The 19,588-nt window shown below is 47.5% G+C and overlaps 1 protein-coding gene across 1 annotated transcript in view; it reads left to right on the top strand.

Moving 5' to 3' along the window:
- ERN1 (endoplasmic reticulum to nucleus signaling 1) overlaps window positions 1–19,588 on the top strand; it is an 80,034-nt gene that overhangs the window by 55,687 nt on the left and 4,759 nt on the right. Inside the window, exons 10-21 of the mRNA XM_081028424.1 lie at window positions 334–499; window positions 4,425–4,540; window positions 6,987–7,178; window positions 8,723–8,990; window positions 9,753–9,843; window positions 10,137–10,326; window positions 11,200–11,299; window positions 11,551–11,750; window positions 14,962–15,109; window positions 16,176–16,303; window positions 18,394–18,517; window positions 18,970–19,037. Of these exons, the coding sequence (XP_080884550.1) occupies window positions 334–499; window positions 4,425–4,540; window positions 6,987–7,178; window positions 8,723–8,990; window positions 9,753–9,843; window positions 10,137–10,326; window positions 11,200–11,299; window positions 11,551–11,750; window positions 14,962–15,109; window positions 16,176–16,303; window positions 18,394–18,517; window positions 18,970–19,037 (1,791 nt within the window). The remainder of the gene's footprint in view (window positions 1–333; window positions 500–4,424; window positions 4,541–6,986; window positions 7,179–8,722; window positions 8,991–9,752; window positions 9,844–10,136; window positions 10,327–11,199; window positions 11,300–11,550; window positions 11,751–14,961; window positions 15,110–16,175; window positions 16,304–18,393; window positions 18,518–18,969; window positions 19,038–19,588) is intronic.

Here is a 19,588-nt window from a genome sequence, read left to right as displayed (position 1 = left end):
CTAGTCAGGCACATGGATTGTGGATTGGTAGATACCCACACATTCTCCTTCACTTATACTGCTGCTCACAGTAGCTGCTTGGAATTTCACACACACCCTTTCTGTCACCCAGTTCCCAGAATTTGAAAAGATATCCATGTTAAAGACACGTTAAAGATCCTGACGGAGGAGCCCCTCCTGCCCAGTCTTAGAGCCTTTGTTTCTTGCTATGACTGTCATGGCCCAGCCCCACCTAGAGGTATGGCAGTGCCCAGGTGCTGAGGACAGCCACAGGGAAGGTCTGCTCACCTGGAAGGCCTCACCCCCAGGCCTCACCCCATTCTTTCTTCACAGCCCCGAGGCAGCACTCTTCCTTTGCTGGAAGGCCCCCAGACCGAAGGTGTCACCATTGGGGACAAAGGGGAGTGTGTGATCACACCCAGCACGGACCTAAAGTTTGACCCCGGGCTCAAAGGAAAGAACAAGCTCAACTACTTGAGGAACTACTGGCTTCTGATAGGTGAGAGTTGGTTTCTCGTTGCCTCAGGTCACGTGCTGCCTCCTGGTGGGCAAAGCTGGCCTTGCTGGTGACAATCAACCACGTACTCGGTTCATGTCCCAGTTGATCTTTCAGACCATGAACATTTTTAGTCCCACAGGAAATTAGCAAGATAGCTGTGTTGTCAACTCAGTTTTCAAAAATTGTTTAACTGATGTTCCAAAGTTTAAGTACAGTCGTGTTGCTTCACAGTGGGGCTACGTTCTGAGAAATGGGTCTTTGGGCGAACACCACAGAGCACTTACCCAAACCTGGATGGTACGAGCCTGTACAGCATGTTACAGCACAAAACAACACGGGATGAAATCAAAGCACAAGAGAAAACCATGCAATCAAGAGATGTCTGAGGCTGCTGCCGGTCTAACACTGCTTTCATCGAACTTTCTTTATAAGTAGAAAGGATACACTCTAACGGATACTGAATACGTAAACCAGTAACAGTCGTGTATTGTCAAGTATCATGTACTGTACATGATTCCATGTACTAACTTTTATGCGACTGGCAGCGTAGTAGGTTTGCTGACACCAGCATCACCACAAACCCCTGAGTAATGTGTGGCGCTGTGATGTCACGATGACAGTGTCACCAGGTGATAGAAACTTTTCAGCTCCATTGTAATCTCATGGGACCAGCGTCATCTATGTGATCTGTCATTGACCAAGACGTCATTATGAGGCACATGACTGTGATGTCAACTTTGTGCAATTACCTGACACATCGAATGTCCATTATGTGCCACGCATTGGCACCAAGCACTTTTGAATACAACTTTCTCACAGCAACCCTGTGTGGAGTAGGCACCCTGGTCATTTCCACTTATAGTTAAGGAGACTGAGGCCATTTCTATGGAAGAATTCACTCGGAGTTGATGTGGGCAGGAGGGTGGGTTGGGGAGAGAGGGTTGAAGACCAGGAGAGATTGAGGGTGGTGAAGAGTGAAGAGGCTGGACCTGGGTCAGGAAGCTATGGCAGAAATCCCGAGTGTATGCGGGGAGGTCCCTTTTCCTTCTCTTCTGTTTCTGTTGCCATCACTAATGGCCCTGGAGCAAACGGGAGACCCTGTGAGCCAGCGAGATAAAGAGATGATAACCCAAAGGCAAGTGAGTGTGACAAATGAAGGCAGAGATGAGAGGAGCTGTGTCTCTGGCAAGTGTCTCAAGTAATTAAAGCAGGACAGAGTTTTCTTGAATCTGATTTGCCCTTCCTGTGCCCCCACCCCAATTCTGCTGCCTCCCAGCCCCAGAGGTGGGGATGAAGCCCCAGGGGTGGGGTGGGCAGGAGGGAAGTGGGGTTGCCTGAGAGTACAGGGGCTAATGAGATTTCTCCTGGCCATTCTCCCTCTTGGCGCTCCCCGTTGACTGGTTCCTGGGCAGAGAGAGGGCAGGGCTGAGGGTGCAGGGAAAAGGATGTGGGGCAGCATGGGAGAGTATGGGGCCCAGGAAACCACAGGATCTTCTGAGCAGTGGCATCTGGATGGGGGGTGTGTGTGTAACTGGGTGTTGTGGAGAGGAAACTGGGTGTTCTGGAACCCTTATCCTTCCCTTTGTAGCTGTCTAGGTCTTGTTCTTCTGTGTTCTATTCCTTGTAGACATTTTTCTTTTAGTTACTATTTTTACTAAATACTGGGCAAAGGAGATGACAAAATATTCTACATTTTTTTTAAACAGAAGTAGTTTGGAAAACATGCATGAATGGGCCCTTGGTAAAGAAAAAAAAAAGCTGATGAGCAGAGACCACTGAAATGACAAGGCTACTTAGTTTTATGTACCAGTTAAGGGAGACAGAGATTGCCTACTAGTGGTTAAGTGAAACAAACAAACAAAAGTAAATAAAAAATTTTAAAAATAGATAAAGAAAGAAGTGAAATACATTATTGGAAATTAAGGAAAAGTGTATGTAAGACTATAAAACGTGGAAAAAAGTCTTTATGGTTTAGTCACAAAAATATATCCTTTTAAAATCGAAAGGTTGCCCAAGTAAGAAAATTGAAAAACAAAGTATAAAGAAGTAATTAGGGAAGCATTTCACAGTTCTGAAGGCCCTTTTGAGGAGCTCCAAGGCCTAGCCATTTTTAAATAAGGCAATGGGACGACTTGACAATCTTTGTGTAAACTGGGGGCCACAGGTAAAAGGATATGTCAAACTGTGTCCTTTGATTTGCTTTTTGTGGAAGAAATTAAGGATATACCCATATCACGTTAATCTTGAAAATAAAATAAGTCCACTTAGCTTGAGTGACATGGTCTGGGTGGCCCCAAAAGAGTGACCCTCACCTGGAATGCTCTTGGCTTCATCTGGGAGCTTTGTTAATTAGGCACATGAGACCCCCAGAAATCCAATTCAGTAGGTCCAGGGCAGGGCCTGTGCTTTTGCCCTGGAGTCTGGATTTAATTGATGATGATTAATAGATAGATAAATAGATAGATAGATAGACAGACAGACAGACAGACAGACAGATCACTAAAACCAGGTACTGTTTGTACAAAAATGTTTCGGGATCTCACGGTTATGTTTGTAGAACAGTTTGTTCAGAATGTGAAGCATGATATTACTAATGGTCCAGCTCCAGGAGAAGCCTGTTTATAAGAAGAACTATAGGAGGAAGAGGAATTCGGGCTAATTCCTTCCATGGCAGGCTGTTGATAGGTGCCCTACCGGAGGGGCACGACGTGGAGCACTAAGAGCGGGCATAGGGGTGAGGGCTGTGACGGCGCTACAGCACAAGGGGAAACATCGAAGGGCAACCCAGTTTCTCGTAGAGCGAAGGTCTGTTGTTAGTGAACCTGAGAGGTACCCAGAGACACTCACATTCAGATCCCTGTGTCCCACCAGCAGCTCTGAGTCAAGGGTCTGAAGCCATAGACCATACGTGAGGAAATCCTGCTCTACAGCAAAGCATGTCTCGGAGTTCTTTGGCCTTCAAGGGATAACTAGTGTCAAAACAAACTTAGGTTTCCTTTAAAGAACAGTGTGATGTTGTCGATAGAGAACTGACCTAACGAGGATTTTTCCCGATCAAGAAATGTACGTAGCTTGGGCTACGTCTTGTCATAAAACCTTCATAGGTTTGGGAGAACAGCAGAAAGATCATAGTGAGATGCGATCTGTTCTCAGAAAACAAACAGGAACGTGGGTCAGGGTGCTGATGGCTCAGTGTGAAAGATGAACTGGCTCTTTCGCGTGGTTTGTGGAGTCATTTCGTTTTAAAGCTAACCAGATTACGAGGCTGTATCAAATCCTTATTTTATTCAACCTTTTCTGTCTTAACAGTAATTTACGCAGCACAGATGCTCACTACATGTGGAATGAACACTAGGTTTCTTGAAATACCTAGTGTAGAGAGCAGTGAACAAACGCTCAGAGAACCGTCACCCCTTATCCTTCTTGTAAATATGTCCTGTTGCACTCTCATGAATCACTTACCACTTCCCGGGTTAGAAGCTCACATTTAGATAACAGGAATAGAGCTCCACCTGAGCAAATTGAAATACCAAGATGGGAAGTAATACCTTTAGTGGAGTGATGTCACAAAACACTGAAGGGAGAACTTGAACTTGAGATGAAGCTTCATAATGCTTCAGCAGTGGGCAGCCTACGTTAGGAATTACTACCTGCGCAAGTCTTGCTCTGAACATATACCCGACTTCCTGATCCCTCACATAACAAGAATGCTTCTTACTCCTCATTATGAGACTCATTAATAGACCTGCCATTAAGTAACAAAATTTCTGTCTACCACTTTTCTGGTAACTGCCTCTCATAGCCTCTCCCTTTGCAAAAGTGAGTGTTGGCATTTGTGGACCCCTCAATGGGTCACAACTGTTGCCTAAGCTGAATCACCGCTGGGGACGCTGTTCTCATGAAAGGTTTTGTTTTCCTCTCCTAGGACACCATGAAACCCCACTGTCTGCATCTACCAAGATGCTGGAGCGATTCCCCAACAACCTGGCCAAACACCGGGAAAATGTGATTCCTGCTGACTCGGAGAAGAGCTTTGAGGAAGTGAGTGGGGAAGTGAACACTTGGTTACTGGCTCTCCGTGAGGGGTTGTGGGGTAAGGCATTGAATGCCTTTAGAGCTCACAGTCTACTCCGGAGGGGAACACACAGGAATCCATGGTAAACCACAAGCTGCTAAGGACTGATGGGGAGGAAGGGGGTGCGATTAGCAAAGGCTGTAGGAAAGCCAATAGGACCGAATGGTGGGGTCTGGCCTGGTGGGACAGAGCCAGAGGGCACTGAAGGGAAGAGAACAGCAGCATAAAGGCCTGGAGCTGGGACTAACCCTGGCGTTTCCAGCTCTGAGGCTGAGGAAACAGGCCTGACCAGATCCGAGGCTACCAGGTAGGGAACAGTAGGAAAAGAGATCCCATGGCTACAGAGGAACCATGCTACCAAGCCTTGAACACGCCTGGCAGCAGAGCGAAGTTGACAAAGAAAGGAAGTGGGGAGACCTGAAGTTCTGGGAACCCAGGAGTGGCCTGCTTTGGTTGCTTTGTCTGGCAGGGACCCAGGACAGCCGCAGATTTGGAGGTTGGGCAGCAGGGAGGCCTATCTTGATGGTAGCTGCCGTCAAGTTCTGACCTGGGCGTCCCTGGGGAGGTAGAGTGTGCTAGTCAGGGTCAGCTGGAGACAGATGGCCACTCACATTAGGATGATGTGAGGGAAGTTTAACACAGGTCCAGGTTATCCCTTAGCATGCTCCTTTGGCCTGAATCGCAAGTGGAGGGAGTGGGAAAGGCCAGGCCAGGAGCCTGGAGCTTCATTTGAGGCTATTCAGCAGCCCCAAAGAACTTGACCTCATTCTCCTCCTTCTGTGTCATCTGCTGGTGGCTTCATCAGAAGCCAGAAGGCAGGGGAGACCATTGCCCTGCCCATATAGGGCAGCTTTCTGGGGCACAGAGCAGGGGGAGAATGCAGGAGAGTGGCTCTGCAGGAGGGGTCGGAGCAGGCCAGTGTGTGTGTGGGGGTGGGGGGGAGTCCAAAGGCCACTCGGCCTTGGCAGCTCCTACAACCCTGCCAGGGGGCCGGAGACTGAGAAAGTGGCCTGAGCCATGGGTAGGGTCAGAGGAAGACAAGTTTGGCTGACTGACGTGGAGACCACGATCACAACAAATTGACTTTAGAGATTTAGATTTTATCCAGAGTGACAGGAAAAGAAAATCGCATGGACGTTTAGGATCCCAGGGCGCAGTGTCTGTGTTCTCCGTCGTATGTGGAGGTAACCGGGTTGGGGAAATGTATTGAGTCCTAAAACAGTGATCTTGTGTAGCATCGGTGCCCTAAAATCTTGATCCGATTTTGGTTTTATTAAAGCCAAGCATATGCATTAGTGAACACTTAGGATATAAGAGTATAAAAAAGAAAATAAGACATTCCCCTTCATCTAAATCCCAGAGATGACCACAGTTGACATTTTCATATTTAATCATCCAATCTCGAACAGAGTCCATTAAAATACTCTGAGGTGCATTTATATGGCAATAAGACTTAACCGTAAATTTTTAATGAACGCACTTGAGCATATATAACTAAATGAGTGTTGCCCTGGCTCATGCTTGGCAAACATTCCTCAGCTGTCAGCCGTACACCCCCATACACAGTGGGAGGCGGGCAGCTGAAGGCTGGGAGAAGGGGCTGTAGGTGGAAGTCGGGGCCATGCATGAGAGGTGTGAGCACCTAGGGGATGCGAGCTCCTGCGAGGAAGCTGTGTGTTCATTTCATTGGGTAAACAACGCACAGCTGGAGCACTAGAGGCTGGAGAAAGAATCGGAGCGTTTTTCGAAAATTCTTCTTGAAGTCCCAGAGATTCTCAGGAGCTTGGACAGAAGCCTCACCTTTATCCAATTTAATTTTGAGCTTCTAAATAAAATTTTCTTTAACAAAGGGTTCTGATGCTTTTCAAAAACTTTGAAAAATAGTGGAATACTTGAATAAGTGATTTTGTTTTTGGAGTTACACTGAAAGTTTACAAGCAACATAAGTCAAAATCTTAAAAAAAAAAAAAAGAAAGCTGATTTATTACTTTATAGCTGTGTGTGTGCTCGTGATTTTCCTTTTTCGTGTTGACTACCAGCTGACTACCAAATTGACTACCAGTCTTCTCATCAGACTTTATACAGATGACTTCAGTGTTCCCAAATACTAAATCTGCCATCAAAGGAGGGAGTTTTTGCCTTCAGTGAGGATTTTTGAAAGAATATAGGAGCTGAAGGTACTTTCAAAAGCATTGCTCTGAAAACTGGTTTTGAGTAATGACAGTATCACAGCATACTTCATTTCGAGGCAGTCTCTGACTAAGGCAACGATTATCTGGCTTTGTGATCTTTGGATGGGCTTTTAAAAATCTGACACATTTTACAGTGGAGTCAGTGCTTCTCTTGATTGTTTGGCTCATTTATGTCTTGCTAGAAGTTGTGCAGTGATGTAGCCACTCTCTCCCCTGTAAGGTTATCCACCTGGTTGACCAGACTTCAGACAACGCGCCCACCACCATTTCTCAGGATGTGGAGGAGAAGTTCACTCACGCCCCCGCCAAGCCCGAGGCCCCCGTGGACTCCATGCTCAAGGACATCGCCACCATCATTCTAAGCACCTTCCTGCTCATCGGCTGGGTGGCCTTCATCATCACCTACCCCTTGGTAAGCTCAGCCGCTTCCCTTTGCCTTCCCACATGTTTCTGAACTCCTGCGCCCATCACCTGATGGCAGTGAGGCTGGACAAAAACCACAATAAGCAAAAACATTTCTTTTCACAGTTACAAGTCAGTATTTGCTATCTTCAAAAGCATAATTAAAAAGACACTGGGCATCTCAGGAAAGGACAATCGTGTACCTACGTCTTATAGGTTAACTGTGCAAACTGATTTGTAAACCTTGTTCACAGATCCTTTTGAGTTGTCATATATATAAAAAAGTATATATATATATATATATATATATATATATATATATACATATATATGTAAAGAGTAGACATAATAGGTGAAAATCTACTTAACTTTTCTCCCTTAAAAACTGTCTGTTAGAGATATCAGCCAGAGTAAAAAAAGCAGCACGGTAATTCCTTCTACTTTCTAATTGGAAATAAGTGAGCTAAAATTACGTAGTTGAGTAAGTTACGAGTTGGGTAAAATATTCTAGAGGAATATTCCTTCATCAAGTTGCTCAGAGCACTGAAACGTTACCAGCTTAGATCACGAGTGCTCAGGAAGCTCATGTCCCGTATAGGAATAGGAATGGTAAACTCTTTGAGGCACTTTTCATGCATTTAAATGGGTTCACTTGCATTGTTTTGTTTTTCACCTCACACTGTCCTTATTATTTATCTCCGACCCACAAATGAAGAAACTGAAGCTCTGGGAAGTTAAATAACTTTCCCAAGTTTACTCAGTAGGAGATGGCATTTCCAGGATTTCCACCCGAGGTGAAGAGAGGGAGGGAGCGCTAGCAAACTCCCAGTGGGTGGCTGGACACTATCCGTCCCTTAAGTCTCGGAAGATTCCCGAGCCTGGGTAGTAATAGTCACAGATAGTTCTGCTTCAAATTATGATGGCTTGAACTGTCAGAATACATGAGAGGCACGGGGGTTGTTGGGAAGACAGTGTGATGAAATGGGGGGAGTGGGACCTTGGCCAGGCTCCCCGTGTCTCAGCCCCACTCTGCCACTCCCTGGCTATATGTTGTGGGCCAATAGCTGCCAGGTTCTAGGCCCCACCTGCCATCTCTGCCCCTGGATTACTGATGGTCTGTGTACTACCTTCTGCCAAGTGCAAGGCCACAGGACACAGGACGCCAGTCTTATGTGTATCCATGCTCTCGAACACCTGGTACCCATTCTCCCAGCTTGGTTCCACTTTTGCAGCAACTCCCAGACTTTTATAAGAATCCCAGAATTTCAGAATTTGAATGGGACCCCCTCCATCTGGCCCAGCCCTCTACCTAGGACAGCAGCCCTCTTCTGCTGCCCCTGCCAGGCCCCTCTGTGGGGGCAGTGGACTATCCTGGCAGCTCCAACTGGCAGAAAGACCTTCAATCATAGAATGGATTTCACTTCCCGTGCCTTCTCCCTGGTCTCATCCCATCCTGTGCACCTGCTCCCACTACCACAGGGAGCCTCCTTTCCTGCCTGCTTGTTTCCTGGGAGGTCCGGCTACACTTGTCTGGATATGTGTTTCTCTTCCCAGAGCATGCATCAGCAGCAGCAGTTCCAGCACCAGCAGTTCCAGAAGGAACTGGAGAAAATCCAGCTCCTGCAACAGCAGCAGCTGCCCTTCCACGCACCTGGAGACATGGCTCAGGACACTGAGCTCCTGGACTCGTCCGGCCTGTACTCAGAGAGCTCGGGCACCAGCAGCCCCAGCACGTCTCCCAGAGCCTCCAACCACTCACTGCACTCCAGCAGTTCTGCCTCCAAGGCTGGCACCAGCCCCTCCCTGGAGCAAGATGACGAGGGTAAAGCAAGTTGCCGTTTGGTGCTGTTTTCTCTCCCATTTGAACACTACCTGAGAACCATAAAGCATCATGGCCTTCCTGGGAGTCTTCCTGGGGTCATGAAGAGCTGATCCCAAGGGTTCACTGTGTCCTTCCCATGCTGGGGGCCGGGTTCACCCCATCCCATGGCTTCTCCCCTCAGAGGGCCTCCTAGGAGCTCCCTTGGCCTTCCCTCCATCTTTTCCCCACAAGGGCTGCTGACCAGAGTGCACTGACTGTCTGGCTTGAGAGCATTCCCAAGGCCAGCTGGGGCCCAGGATGAAAATGCAGCTGTGATTCACTTTCCTCCGGGAGGTTGGCTCAGGCCGGTTGTCAGGGCCAGTATTTAGAGGGGATTGACACAAGCTGGTGCCGTAGACCTCAGAGTCCTAAGTGTCAAGCTGGAGATACTGTGACTGGCTCTCTTCATTCACACGTCCACCGTCACTACCCGAGTGTTTCAGGTGCAAATCTGAGGTGCATCTGTGGAGAACCCCCTGTCTTTGGGAAGGTGTGAGATATTCGTTCTCACAGTAGGGCCAGAGGTGGGGGGCGAGGGCAGGGTTAGGAGGAGGCCCTTTTCACGAATGGGGAGCGGACCCAGTAGCTCTTGCCTACAAGCGGACTGGGGTGTAGAGCCTGAGATCTCATGTCTCAATGGGAACTCAGGAAGCTAATAGCCATTCTAACCTCTTCGGTTATGTTTGTTTAAAACAACCTCTTCTTTTTCCTGTTTTGTCTCAGATGAGGAAACCAGCATGGTGATGGTTGGGAAAATTTCATTCTGTCCCAAAGACGTCCTGGGCCATGGAGCAGAGGGCACAATCGTGTACCGGTGAGTGGATTGGAGGGCGCTGTGCCTTCCCCACCTCAGGTGGGAGTGCCTGTCGGCTTGCAGGCAGTGGGCCAGGCTCCAGGGGCACCGCAGGGTCACAGCGGTGACTCGGACCTAAGATTGCTGCCTCCATGACCACAGGGCTGCCTGACGCTTGGTTGGGGCCCCCAGGGCTGTGAGGCTGATGAGGTGGCCTCTGCGTCACAGGAGGAGCTCTGTGGGGCCACAGGTCTCCTCTCGTTTCCGCAACCCGACTGGCTTCTCCAAACCCAAGCCCGCTCCTTGTCCCGCAGGGGCATGTTCGACAACCGTGACGTGGCAGTCAAGCGGATCCTCCCCGAGTGTTTCAGTTTCGCAGACCGTGAGGTCCAGCTGCTTCGAGAGTCAGATGAGCACCCAAACGTGATCCGTTACTTCTGCACGGAGAGGGACCGGCAGTTCCAGTACATTGCCATTGAGCTGTGCGCGGCGACTCTGCAGGAGGTGGGTGCCACGCAGTCGCGGTAACCAGTGGCCTTGCTATCGCCACTGCAGTCTCCCTTCTCCCGGCAACTGGGGCATGGCTTGGGGACTGCCGTTCTGGGTTTTTTTTATTTGTTTTGTTAACTTTCTATTGAAGTTAAAATGTACTTATTTTAAATGTATAGTTTGATGCATTTTAACAAAGTTACATATGCATTTAATCACAATAAAACACAGAGCATTTTTGTCACCCCAACTTTAACTGGGTGGTCCCCTCATCCTGCCTAGGGCAGTCTTTGGTCGTAGTTAGTTAGCATCTCTGCCCCTCTTGGCCTCCAGAAACCTGGCCCGCTCTTCCTCCCAGAGCTGCTCAGGGTTGGCGTGGGCTTCGGGATGTGTCCTGATGACTCCAGTCATTAAGATCATCCAGTAAAACAAATTAAAAATAAATAAATAAAAAGATCATCCAGTAAATTCCTTTTGCTCAGTTTCCAGCTTACTGTGAAACTGTTTCAGTATCATTTGGATTCACTCGTATTTATACCCGTATGAAGCAATGAACTTGAGTTTCTTTTTTATCTTTCTCATTATAAATAGTAAATCAGAGATTTTGTTTAAGTTAGCCTATGACTTCTAGCCTTTGGCTTCTAAAAGAAAGTCTGCTGGAAAATAAGGATTTGGACAGAGAATGTTGTCAGTACAACTTCTCATTTCTTTCTTAAAATATGATCAAAGAAAATGAACTGACCCAATACCAAATGTTAACTAAAGCAAAAGGCTACAGGCAGGATTTTTCTAAATAAACTTGAATCCCTTTATACAAAGAGGAAGTGCGCTGAGGGGCCGAATCCGGGGGGGCCATGTGCCATGACCTCACCGTTGTGTCTCTTACAGTACGTGGAGCAGAATGACTTTGCCCACCTCGGCCTGGAGCCCATCACCTTGCTGCAGCAGACCACCTCGGGTCTGGCTCACCTGCACTCCCTGAACATTGGTGAGAGGCTTCCCGTTGCCAGGCTGCGGCCCGGGTGGGGTGACCAACTTGCTCAGGTGGGCCTTGCTTCTGTTGAAGCTCTTCGCTGCATCGCTGGTGTGCATGTGGTATAAGAATTTGAGGAGGACTCACACGGTTGAAAACCAGAATGTTTAGACGCAGCAGCAGGGCCACTGGCAGTCTGAGGAGGGCATACTCCCTGTTGTAGAAGGCCTGATGTTGCTCGTGGCTAATCCGGAGTTCTCTATCAGTTCACAGAGACCTAAAGCCCCACAACATCCTCCTCTCCATGCCCAACGCACATGGCAGGATCAAGGCCATGATTTCTGACTTTGGCCTCTGCAAGAAGCTGGCAGTGGGCAGACACAGCTTCAGCCGCCGTTCAGGAGTGCCCGGCACAGAGGGCTGGATTGCTCCGGAGATGCTGAGTGAAGACTGCAAGGAGAACCCCGTGAGTAATGAGCACAGTCCTTTGACAGCTGCAGAGCCAGCCTCTTCTTACATCTTCAGGAGGAAGAGCCTCCAACTTCAGGACTTGGGGCTGGAGCACATGTAGCTAGAGAAGGACATTTCTTTGACAATGAGCACACTGCTGGTGCTTTCCATATTGTTTGATGTTCAGATGAACAAAAGGGATGATGTGGATAATTGTCTGGTTTGTTTTCCTGCTCCTCCAGTCGCTTCCCCTCTCACACTATTTTGGGAACTCAGAACTTGCATAAGGTGAACAAACTTCCGGTTTTTATTCCTTTTTTTTTCCTTCTGTTTTTATATTCCCAATTTTTTATTTTGAAGATTTTTAGACATACAGAAAATCAAAGGAATGTGTTCAGTGACTACCTTGGTACCTCCACCTAAATTCAACATTTGTTAGTATTTTTCACTCTCTCTATCTGTTGCTGAACCATTCGAATATAAGAGGTAGGCACCCCAGGCCTTCACTCTTGAATACCTCAGCCCCTTTTCCCCAAGAATAAGTACAGTCTGCTTCTTAACCTCCATACCATTATCACACTTCAACAATGAATACTGTTTCATGATCTGTAATGTTCACTCCATATTCAGATTTCCCCACATGTCTCTTATACAGCTGGTTTGTAAGCCAGGACCCAATCAAGCGTCTTGCATTGCATTTGATTCTCTCTCCCTTAATCTACTACGATCCTCCTCCTTTCTTGTTCCATGATGGTGACTTTGTGAAGAGCGCAGACACTTGTCTATAGAATGCCCCGTTTGGGATTTGCTCCCGCGTTTCCTCATGATGGTGTTTAACTTGCCTGTCTATTCCTTGTATTTCCTATAAACTAGAAGTAGGTCTAAAGGCTCGATTAGATTCAAGTTAAATGTTTTTGGCAAGAACAGTCACAGGATGCAGTGTCAGGAGGCATGAGATGGCAGGTTGTACCATTATTACTGTGCCCCTTGGCCCACCTGCTGTAGGTGGTTACCACTTTTCTTTCCTCCGTGAAGGTACCTTTTCCCCTCTGTTGTTAGTGCTCCATGGGATGAAACTTTGGCACAGTGTGAATGTCCTGTTTACCAATCGTCCTTCGCCCAGTGGTTCAGCATTCATCGGCAATTCTTGCCTGAGTCACTTAACTCAGTGGAAATTCTTCCACATTCATTAGCTGACATTCTTCTGTAAAAAAGAGCTTGTTTCTTTTTTTAATCGCCTTTCTATTTTCTTCTTTTTTTTTAATCATTATGAATTCACGGATTTTTAAAATAGTGTTATAATCATTATAGTCCTTTTTTTTTTTCCTTTTCTTTTTGTTTCTCCTTTTGATACTCAAATTATTCCAGATTGGGCCAAGGGGAACCCTTCAAGCTGGTGTCTGCATCCTTTTGCTAAGAGCCTATTCGTGTTTCAGCACCTTGCTGTTTAGCACAAGACGTCAGAGGATTACCTGCTCTGGATGGGATCGGCCAGCCTACAATAGATTAGATACAATAGAGACCTTTATCCAGTTCACTGGGGACGAGCAGCTGGTCAGTTCATCACAAAGTCAGTTACAATGAAGAATCATTAGAAAATACATACACACCTTAAACATTTCATTTTAACTTAAAGCAAATCATGTGATTCGTTAAATAATAGAAATCTTTGATGTATGTCATGGTCTTTTCTTTAAATTTGGGTCCAACTGAATGGAGTGGTTCATTTCCTGTCTTGCATAAAGCTCACTCACCTGCCGCTTCTGTGCCTTCTAGATTGAGACTTAGACATTTCAAATACTTCCTAAGAGCAGAATCCTAACTTTTAACTATTTATATCCCAGCCCCTTACACTTGAATCTCTTCACATCTAATTCCACAGCAGTTTTTGTAGCTACTCCCTTTTACTGAGGATTTCCAAAGATTCAACCCACCTCATACTTGGTGGCACTCATATTTTATCAGCTTATGAAATATTTAAATTTCAAATGGCAATAATAAGTTTGGGGAAGAACATACCTTGAGCATAGAGATGAGCTGTGGGAGCAGAGGGACCCAGGCTTGCGGGACAAGAGTCCCCCGGCTTCAGTGGTGAGTTTGCTGGGGACATTGGGCAGCATAGGCTGTGGAAAACGGGACACGTTCATGATACAGCGAGTAGGTACAGTGACAGGGTAAGGGCTTCAGCTGTGGTGGACTTGTTCCTGCCATCTGGAATTTGTCAGCCACCTCAGGAACATTCTGATGAGGTAGAATAAAGACGATTGGGCTTGTGGATTAGAAGACCTAAGTCTTGTCCTGGTTGTCACTATCCAGCAGCGACCCTGGGCTTGTCACTGAACCTTTCTGTCCATGTCTTCATCTGGGGAGAGTGACAGTGGCTCTGCTCGCCTCATGGGGCTGTTTTGAGGGTGAGTGACAGTACAGGATTACAGGCGTGCTTTCAGCAGTCTGCAAGGTGACGTGCTCCTGGCTTTCTCTCACTAGATCCTCACGTGTCTGGTGTAAGCCGTGGAGCCTAGCAAGAGGGACCCAAGCTGTGCTCAGGAACCACGCAGTGTTGCACCCTAAGTAGCAGAAGCTAGAAATCACCCCTTTCCCTAAAGAGCAGCTCATCTGTAGACAAGGAATGGTTTCATGGGCTCAATGAGAGATATAAGATAACATCAAAAAGTGACCTCACTGGAAATTTGTCAGGTAATTTCTTTCTGAGGCTGGTTTTGAACCAAAAACCATTTTATTCATTTATTAACAAAGTTTTCAGACCTATGATATACAGGCACCATTCTAGGCCCTGGTGGTACAACAGGGAAGCAAACACACAGAAATCCCTCCCTCTGAGGAGTTACCTGCTGGTTGGGCAGAGAATGACTCTCTGCTGCGTGGAGCGCTGGTTTAAGTAACCATTTTCACATATTAGTACACTTCCTCTTCACAACAGCGCCATGAAGAGCCTACCATTGTTCTTCTCATTTTACGTCCAAAATGCCAAGGCACAGAGTGGTCAAGGGCTCCCTGCTGGCAGGTGGCAGAGGCAGGGTTCCAGGCGGTCGGCTCCAGAGCCCACGTTCCCTGGTGCAGCCTGCAGGGTGCTCAGCACGGCTCTGCAATTGCCCCGCCGGTTCCCCAAGACACCTGCACCAGGAAAGAAGTAGCTGCACTCACTCTTCTGCCACCGGTGAGAAGGCCTCCCCGGAAGTCCTCTCACGCCCTCCATTTCTTTTCAGACTTACACAGTGGACATCTTCTCTGCGGGCTGTGTCTTTTACTACGTGATATCTGAGGGCAGCCACCCTTTTGGCAAATCCCTGCAGCGGCAAGCCAACATCCTCCTGGGAGCCTACAGCCTTGACTGCTTACACCCCGAGAAGCACGGTGAGAGGGCAGCAGGGCAGGAGGGGTCAGGAGCCACTCCTCAGCTGCCCGAGTGGCCCCTGCAGGCTGGCTCTGTGTTCCCAGAGGTACTTCTTTCTGGCTGCTCACCTGTGGGCCTCACTGAATTGACCACTTGTTCCAAAGCTGGTGGAGAGCTGGGAAGGGTTATCCTTGGAGCACCTCCCTCAAAGCCAAGAAGCTCTCAGTTTCCTTCAGGTCACCCAGTTAGCTGTGTGACCTGGGCAAGGCCCCCTTTGGGGTCCTCTGTTTTCCAGCTTGTGACTTTAGAGGGTTAAATAATGTGAGGTCCCTTCCTGCGCTGACATTCAGGAAGATACACAGTCCGTGCTCCATAAACTGGACTCTCATGTTTGCACCATCCGTCAGCGAGTGCAGACTGCGCTGGGAACAGACAGCTTGGTCCAACCTTGCTCTCCAGGCGTGAGTGCAGCGAGCCTTCCTTCCTGACTTCAGGGTTTCCTGCATTATAATTGGCCCATGACAACCCAATGCCGCCTTTTGAAAAAATTAAAACTAACTTTTATTTTGCTTAGATATTAATTTTTCTTATTCCCTATAAGGAAACAGATTAGCAGAAGGCTCATACTTCCGTTATACAATGATGAATGACTGCTACCAATACATTTGTTTATATTATTCCAGTCATCTACCTAGACATGTCTACATATTTTTATTTTAAATGGGGTTAAATAGTACATACTATTTTGCAACATTCTCATTTTTTAACTTCTTAAATATCTCTCCATGTCAATTCATATTCAGTCAGGGCGTCATCTTAATGACCCACAGTCCAGTATACAGAGGCACGGCAATGTTACCCAAGCCTTTGATGTTGGGTATTCCAATCATTCCTTTTTACAAACTGTGTGGTGAGGACTCTCTTTATTAGCTGAAGTTTGGTGCAAGCTCGTAATTGTGTTACTGGGATGATCTCCTGTCAGTGGGATTTTGAGTCGAAGGGCGTGCAGATGGTTAAGTTTGGGGTATTTCATTGTGGCATTAGGCTGTTGGTAACAAGTCACATGTTTATTTTCCTCCTCTGTAGAAGACGTCATCGCCAGAGAATTGATAGAGCAGATGATCGCAATGGACCCTCAGAAGCGCCCCTCGGCGAAACATGTGCTAAAACACCCGTTCTTCTGGAGCCTAGAAAAGCAGCTCCAGTTCTTCCAGGTAGACATGTTTGTTTTCTTTGTCAAAAACCTCCATTTAACTTTTTCCAGACTTTGAAAAGATAGCAAAGAACAAGGAATAAAAGAAATGATTCATAATCCCATACTGAGAGATAACCAAGACTGACATTTTAATATATTTTCTTCATCAAATAAAAGTGTGATTAGGATCACACTGTATATCCAATTTTGTATCTTACTTTTTTTTTTAACCTTATATAATGTTTTAAGTATTTTGCCATGTTAAAGTTCTGAAATTTTAATGATTATAGTATTCTATCGTACGGATGTGCCATAATTTTAAAACTTTATATTATGGGAACTTTCAAATGCACACAAAAGTAGAGGGAATATCGTGAACTCCCATTTAGCCATCAGCCAGCTTCAACAATTACTAACTGAACCTCTGCTCGCTTTCCTCCCTCCCCACTCCAGATTATTTCGAAGCAAATCTCAGGCGTCATACAATTTCATTCAAGTTTCATACATTTAAACATTTATTTATATTGGATTTTTTTTCCATCATCTTACTCAATCTTTGTCCAGATCTCTTTTTGCTTTAGATAAATTCAGAAAATTTTAAACCATAGGATCAGTGGCTATGAACTCCTTAAGCACTTTGGCTGTTTTAGGGCTTTGTGGGATTGCCAGGTGGCTTTGGGGAAAGACGATGTGTTTCTCAGAGTCTTTGCTGGAATGAGTTCAGCGTAACTCACCCAAATGCATCTTACCTAGAGTGCCAGCTTTGAAAGCAGGCACGCAGGGCCAGTGCTTTTCCTCCTGGGTCTGGGCAAGAGCGGAGCTTGGGGTGAGAGGTGGCCATCACATTATCCTGGAATCTTGACTAGAGTTTTGACCATGGTGATGCCCCCAGAATGTAAGCTCCTTGAGGGCAGGAACGTTTGATTTCTGGGTTCATTTCTGTGTCCCCACTGCCTGGGATGTGGTCTGGCATATGGCAGATGATTAGTAACTCTTTGCACGGATTGAAAAGGGAGGATTTAGCGCCATTTTCCGTGGCCGTGGTCTGTATGACATGAGGATTGATTGCTGCTGCGCTCCATAGGACATCACATAAAAAGTCTGAGGTCTGATGTCTTCAAGGGACTTCGGAAAACTAGCCAGATCACTTGGCCAATGACAGGATTTGAAGAGAAATAAAACTCACACAAAGGGACCTTGGCTCACCACGGGTTAGGATTTAAACTCATAGTATCTCCAAATCATAAGTCTTGTCAACACACCTGGCTTCCGTCTCTATCAACCAGCTTGTGCTGGCTTCGCAGCTCAGAACCGTGTGTCCCCTAAGTTCACAATCTAGTCCCTCCAAGATTTCCGCTAGCAGTTGCAAGTTGGAGGGTCAGCCAGGAGGACTTCACCTTCATCAGGGAAAGAAGAAACTATGCGCCACATGAGGCTGCTCAGTGTTAATGTGTATGGGGCTCATCACTCGGAGTCCTTAGCTGCCGATGGGCCTGTGTTCCTGGTGGGAGCTCGGAGAGGCCAGTACTTGGCATGCATCCCACAGACAGTCTGGTTTTGAATCCAGGGCAGGGGACTCTGGAGCCCATACTCTTGTCACCAGTTTTCTGCCTCTGAAAGGCTTGGCTGCATCTGTCTTTTCTAATATTCAGATGAGGAGTGACGACCTTCCACCAGTTATGGATTTGAGCATGTCCTGTTTCAGTGGGTGGACAAAAAGCAGAGGTCGCAAATCAAAACTGAACTTTTGTAGTTGTTGTTTAAGACAGATCGCACCTGTGGCCATGTGTGGCATGGAGTGTGTGTGCGTGTGTGAAATGCGGATGAGGCGCTCGGGGTCTGTGGCCAGGTGTGCATGTGTGACACCTCTCTGTTGTGGAGCATGGTCTATGTGGCCGCTCCCCAGTGAGCAAGAGACACAGCTCCTCACAGGGGAAAAGTTAGCGGATACGGGGGCAGGCAGAGTGCTTGCTGCCCAGCTCTGAGGCACTTCAGCCCCAGCCTACAACACATGTAGCAATGACCACTGATACTTGGTGCCAGTCCTCCAGCTCCCAGCTTCACTCCACACTGACCATCTTCTGTGGTCCTTGTTGGTTTCCCTCCCAGGATGTGAGTGACCGAATAGAAAAGGAATCCCTGGACGGCCCGATTGTGAAGCAGCTGGAGAGAGGCGGGAGGCCTGTGGTGAAGATGGACTGGAGGGAAAACATCACTGTCCCCCTCCAGACAGGTGACCACGCAGAAGCCCCTGGCATAAATGTTGGCCGAAACGTTTCAAAAGTTGCAGCCATTTCTAAGAAGCACATGTGGAAATGGCAGCTCCAGGCTGTTAGGGGTGGAAAACCTCAACCTCAACTTATGGGGTTGAGGTTTTCTGTGGGTGTGTCTGGTTTAGCTACAAATCTGACCATTACACGGACGTGTGTTTCATTTTTGTCTCTCAGAGTGACAGGTCAGTGGTAAGTGCCGCACTCTTGGTGGTTATTTCCGGTCATGGGTGCGATCAGGCCGTGGGATGCCAGCGAACACTGCCCTGGGGTTCAGGCTGGGGGACGTGTTCCTGTCACTATGAGTATGGAGTTTTGTTGCATTTCAGTCTGATCACTTAATCCCAGGAGCCCCAGAAGTTGTTTTCTTTTGAAATGTGTTCGTTACATTGCATTCCTTCTTCTTCTTTTATAGATCTGCGTAAATTCAGAACCTATAAAGGCGGCTCCGTCCGAGATCTCCTCCGAGCCATGAGAAATAAGGTGAGGGTTGTGAACCCGGGCGGGGGCTGGGCGGCAGCAGCACAGCCGTCCTCCTTCTCTTATCCATCGTCTGCAGGTCCTTTCATCCACCCTGCAACTCTGACCTTGCAGAGGCGGGGGAGGCATTAGCCGGACTTGACTGCTTTTTATCCTTAAACAGGTTTTCTCTTCAGGGATAGTGAGGTGCAGAGTAACCTGGGAAGCAGGTGTCCTTTGTGGTCTCTGCTGACTTGTATGGTGCCCTCTACCTGCCTGATACAGCGCCGTATAAACCCCCTCTCCAGCACCCTCGGGGCACTTTCTCACACGGGGCCAGTCTCTGGTACCTCAGGGCAGGGGCCCCACTTGTGCTCTGGAGGGATCTGGGGTGCTCTTGGCCTGTGCTGTCAATGAGCAGCCATCACACGGGGCTCAGGCCCAGACAAGTCCTGCACGCCCATTGGGACAGACACTTCAGGCAACTTGATTCCACTCGCTGCTTCCAGAAATCTCGCTAGGTCCCGACCATCAGAGGCCTGACCAGCCACTCTGGCAGGGAGGCTCCTCCCTGC

The sequence above is a fragment of the Rhinolophus hipposideros genome (genome assembly GCF_964194185.1).
Source record: "Rhinolophus hipposideros genome assembly, chromosome: 20".
Taxonomy (NCBI): Eukaryota; Metazoa; Chordata; class Mammalia; order Chiroptera; family Rhinolophidae; genus Rhinolophus; species Rhinolophus hipposideros.
The sequence above is the reverse complement of the archived record's forward strand: the minus strand, read 5'-3'. Positions and strand labels throughout refer to the sequence as shown.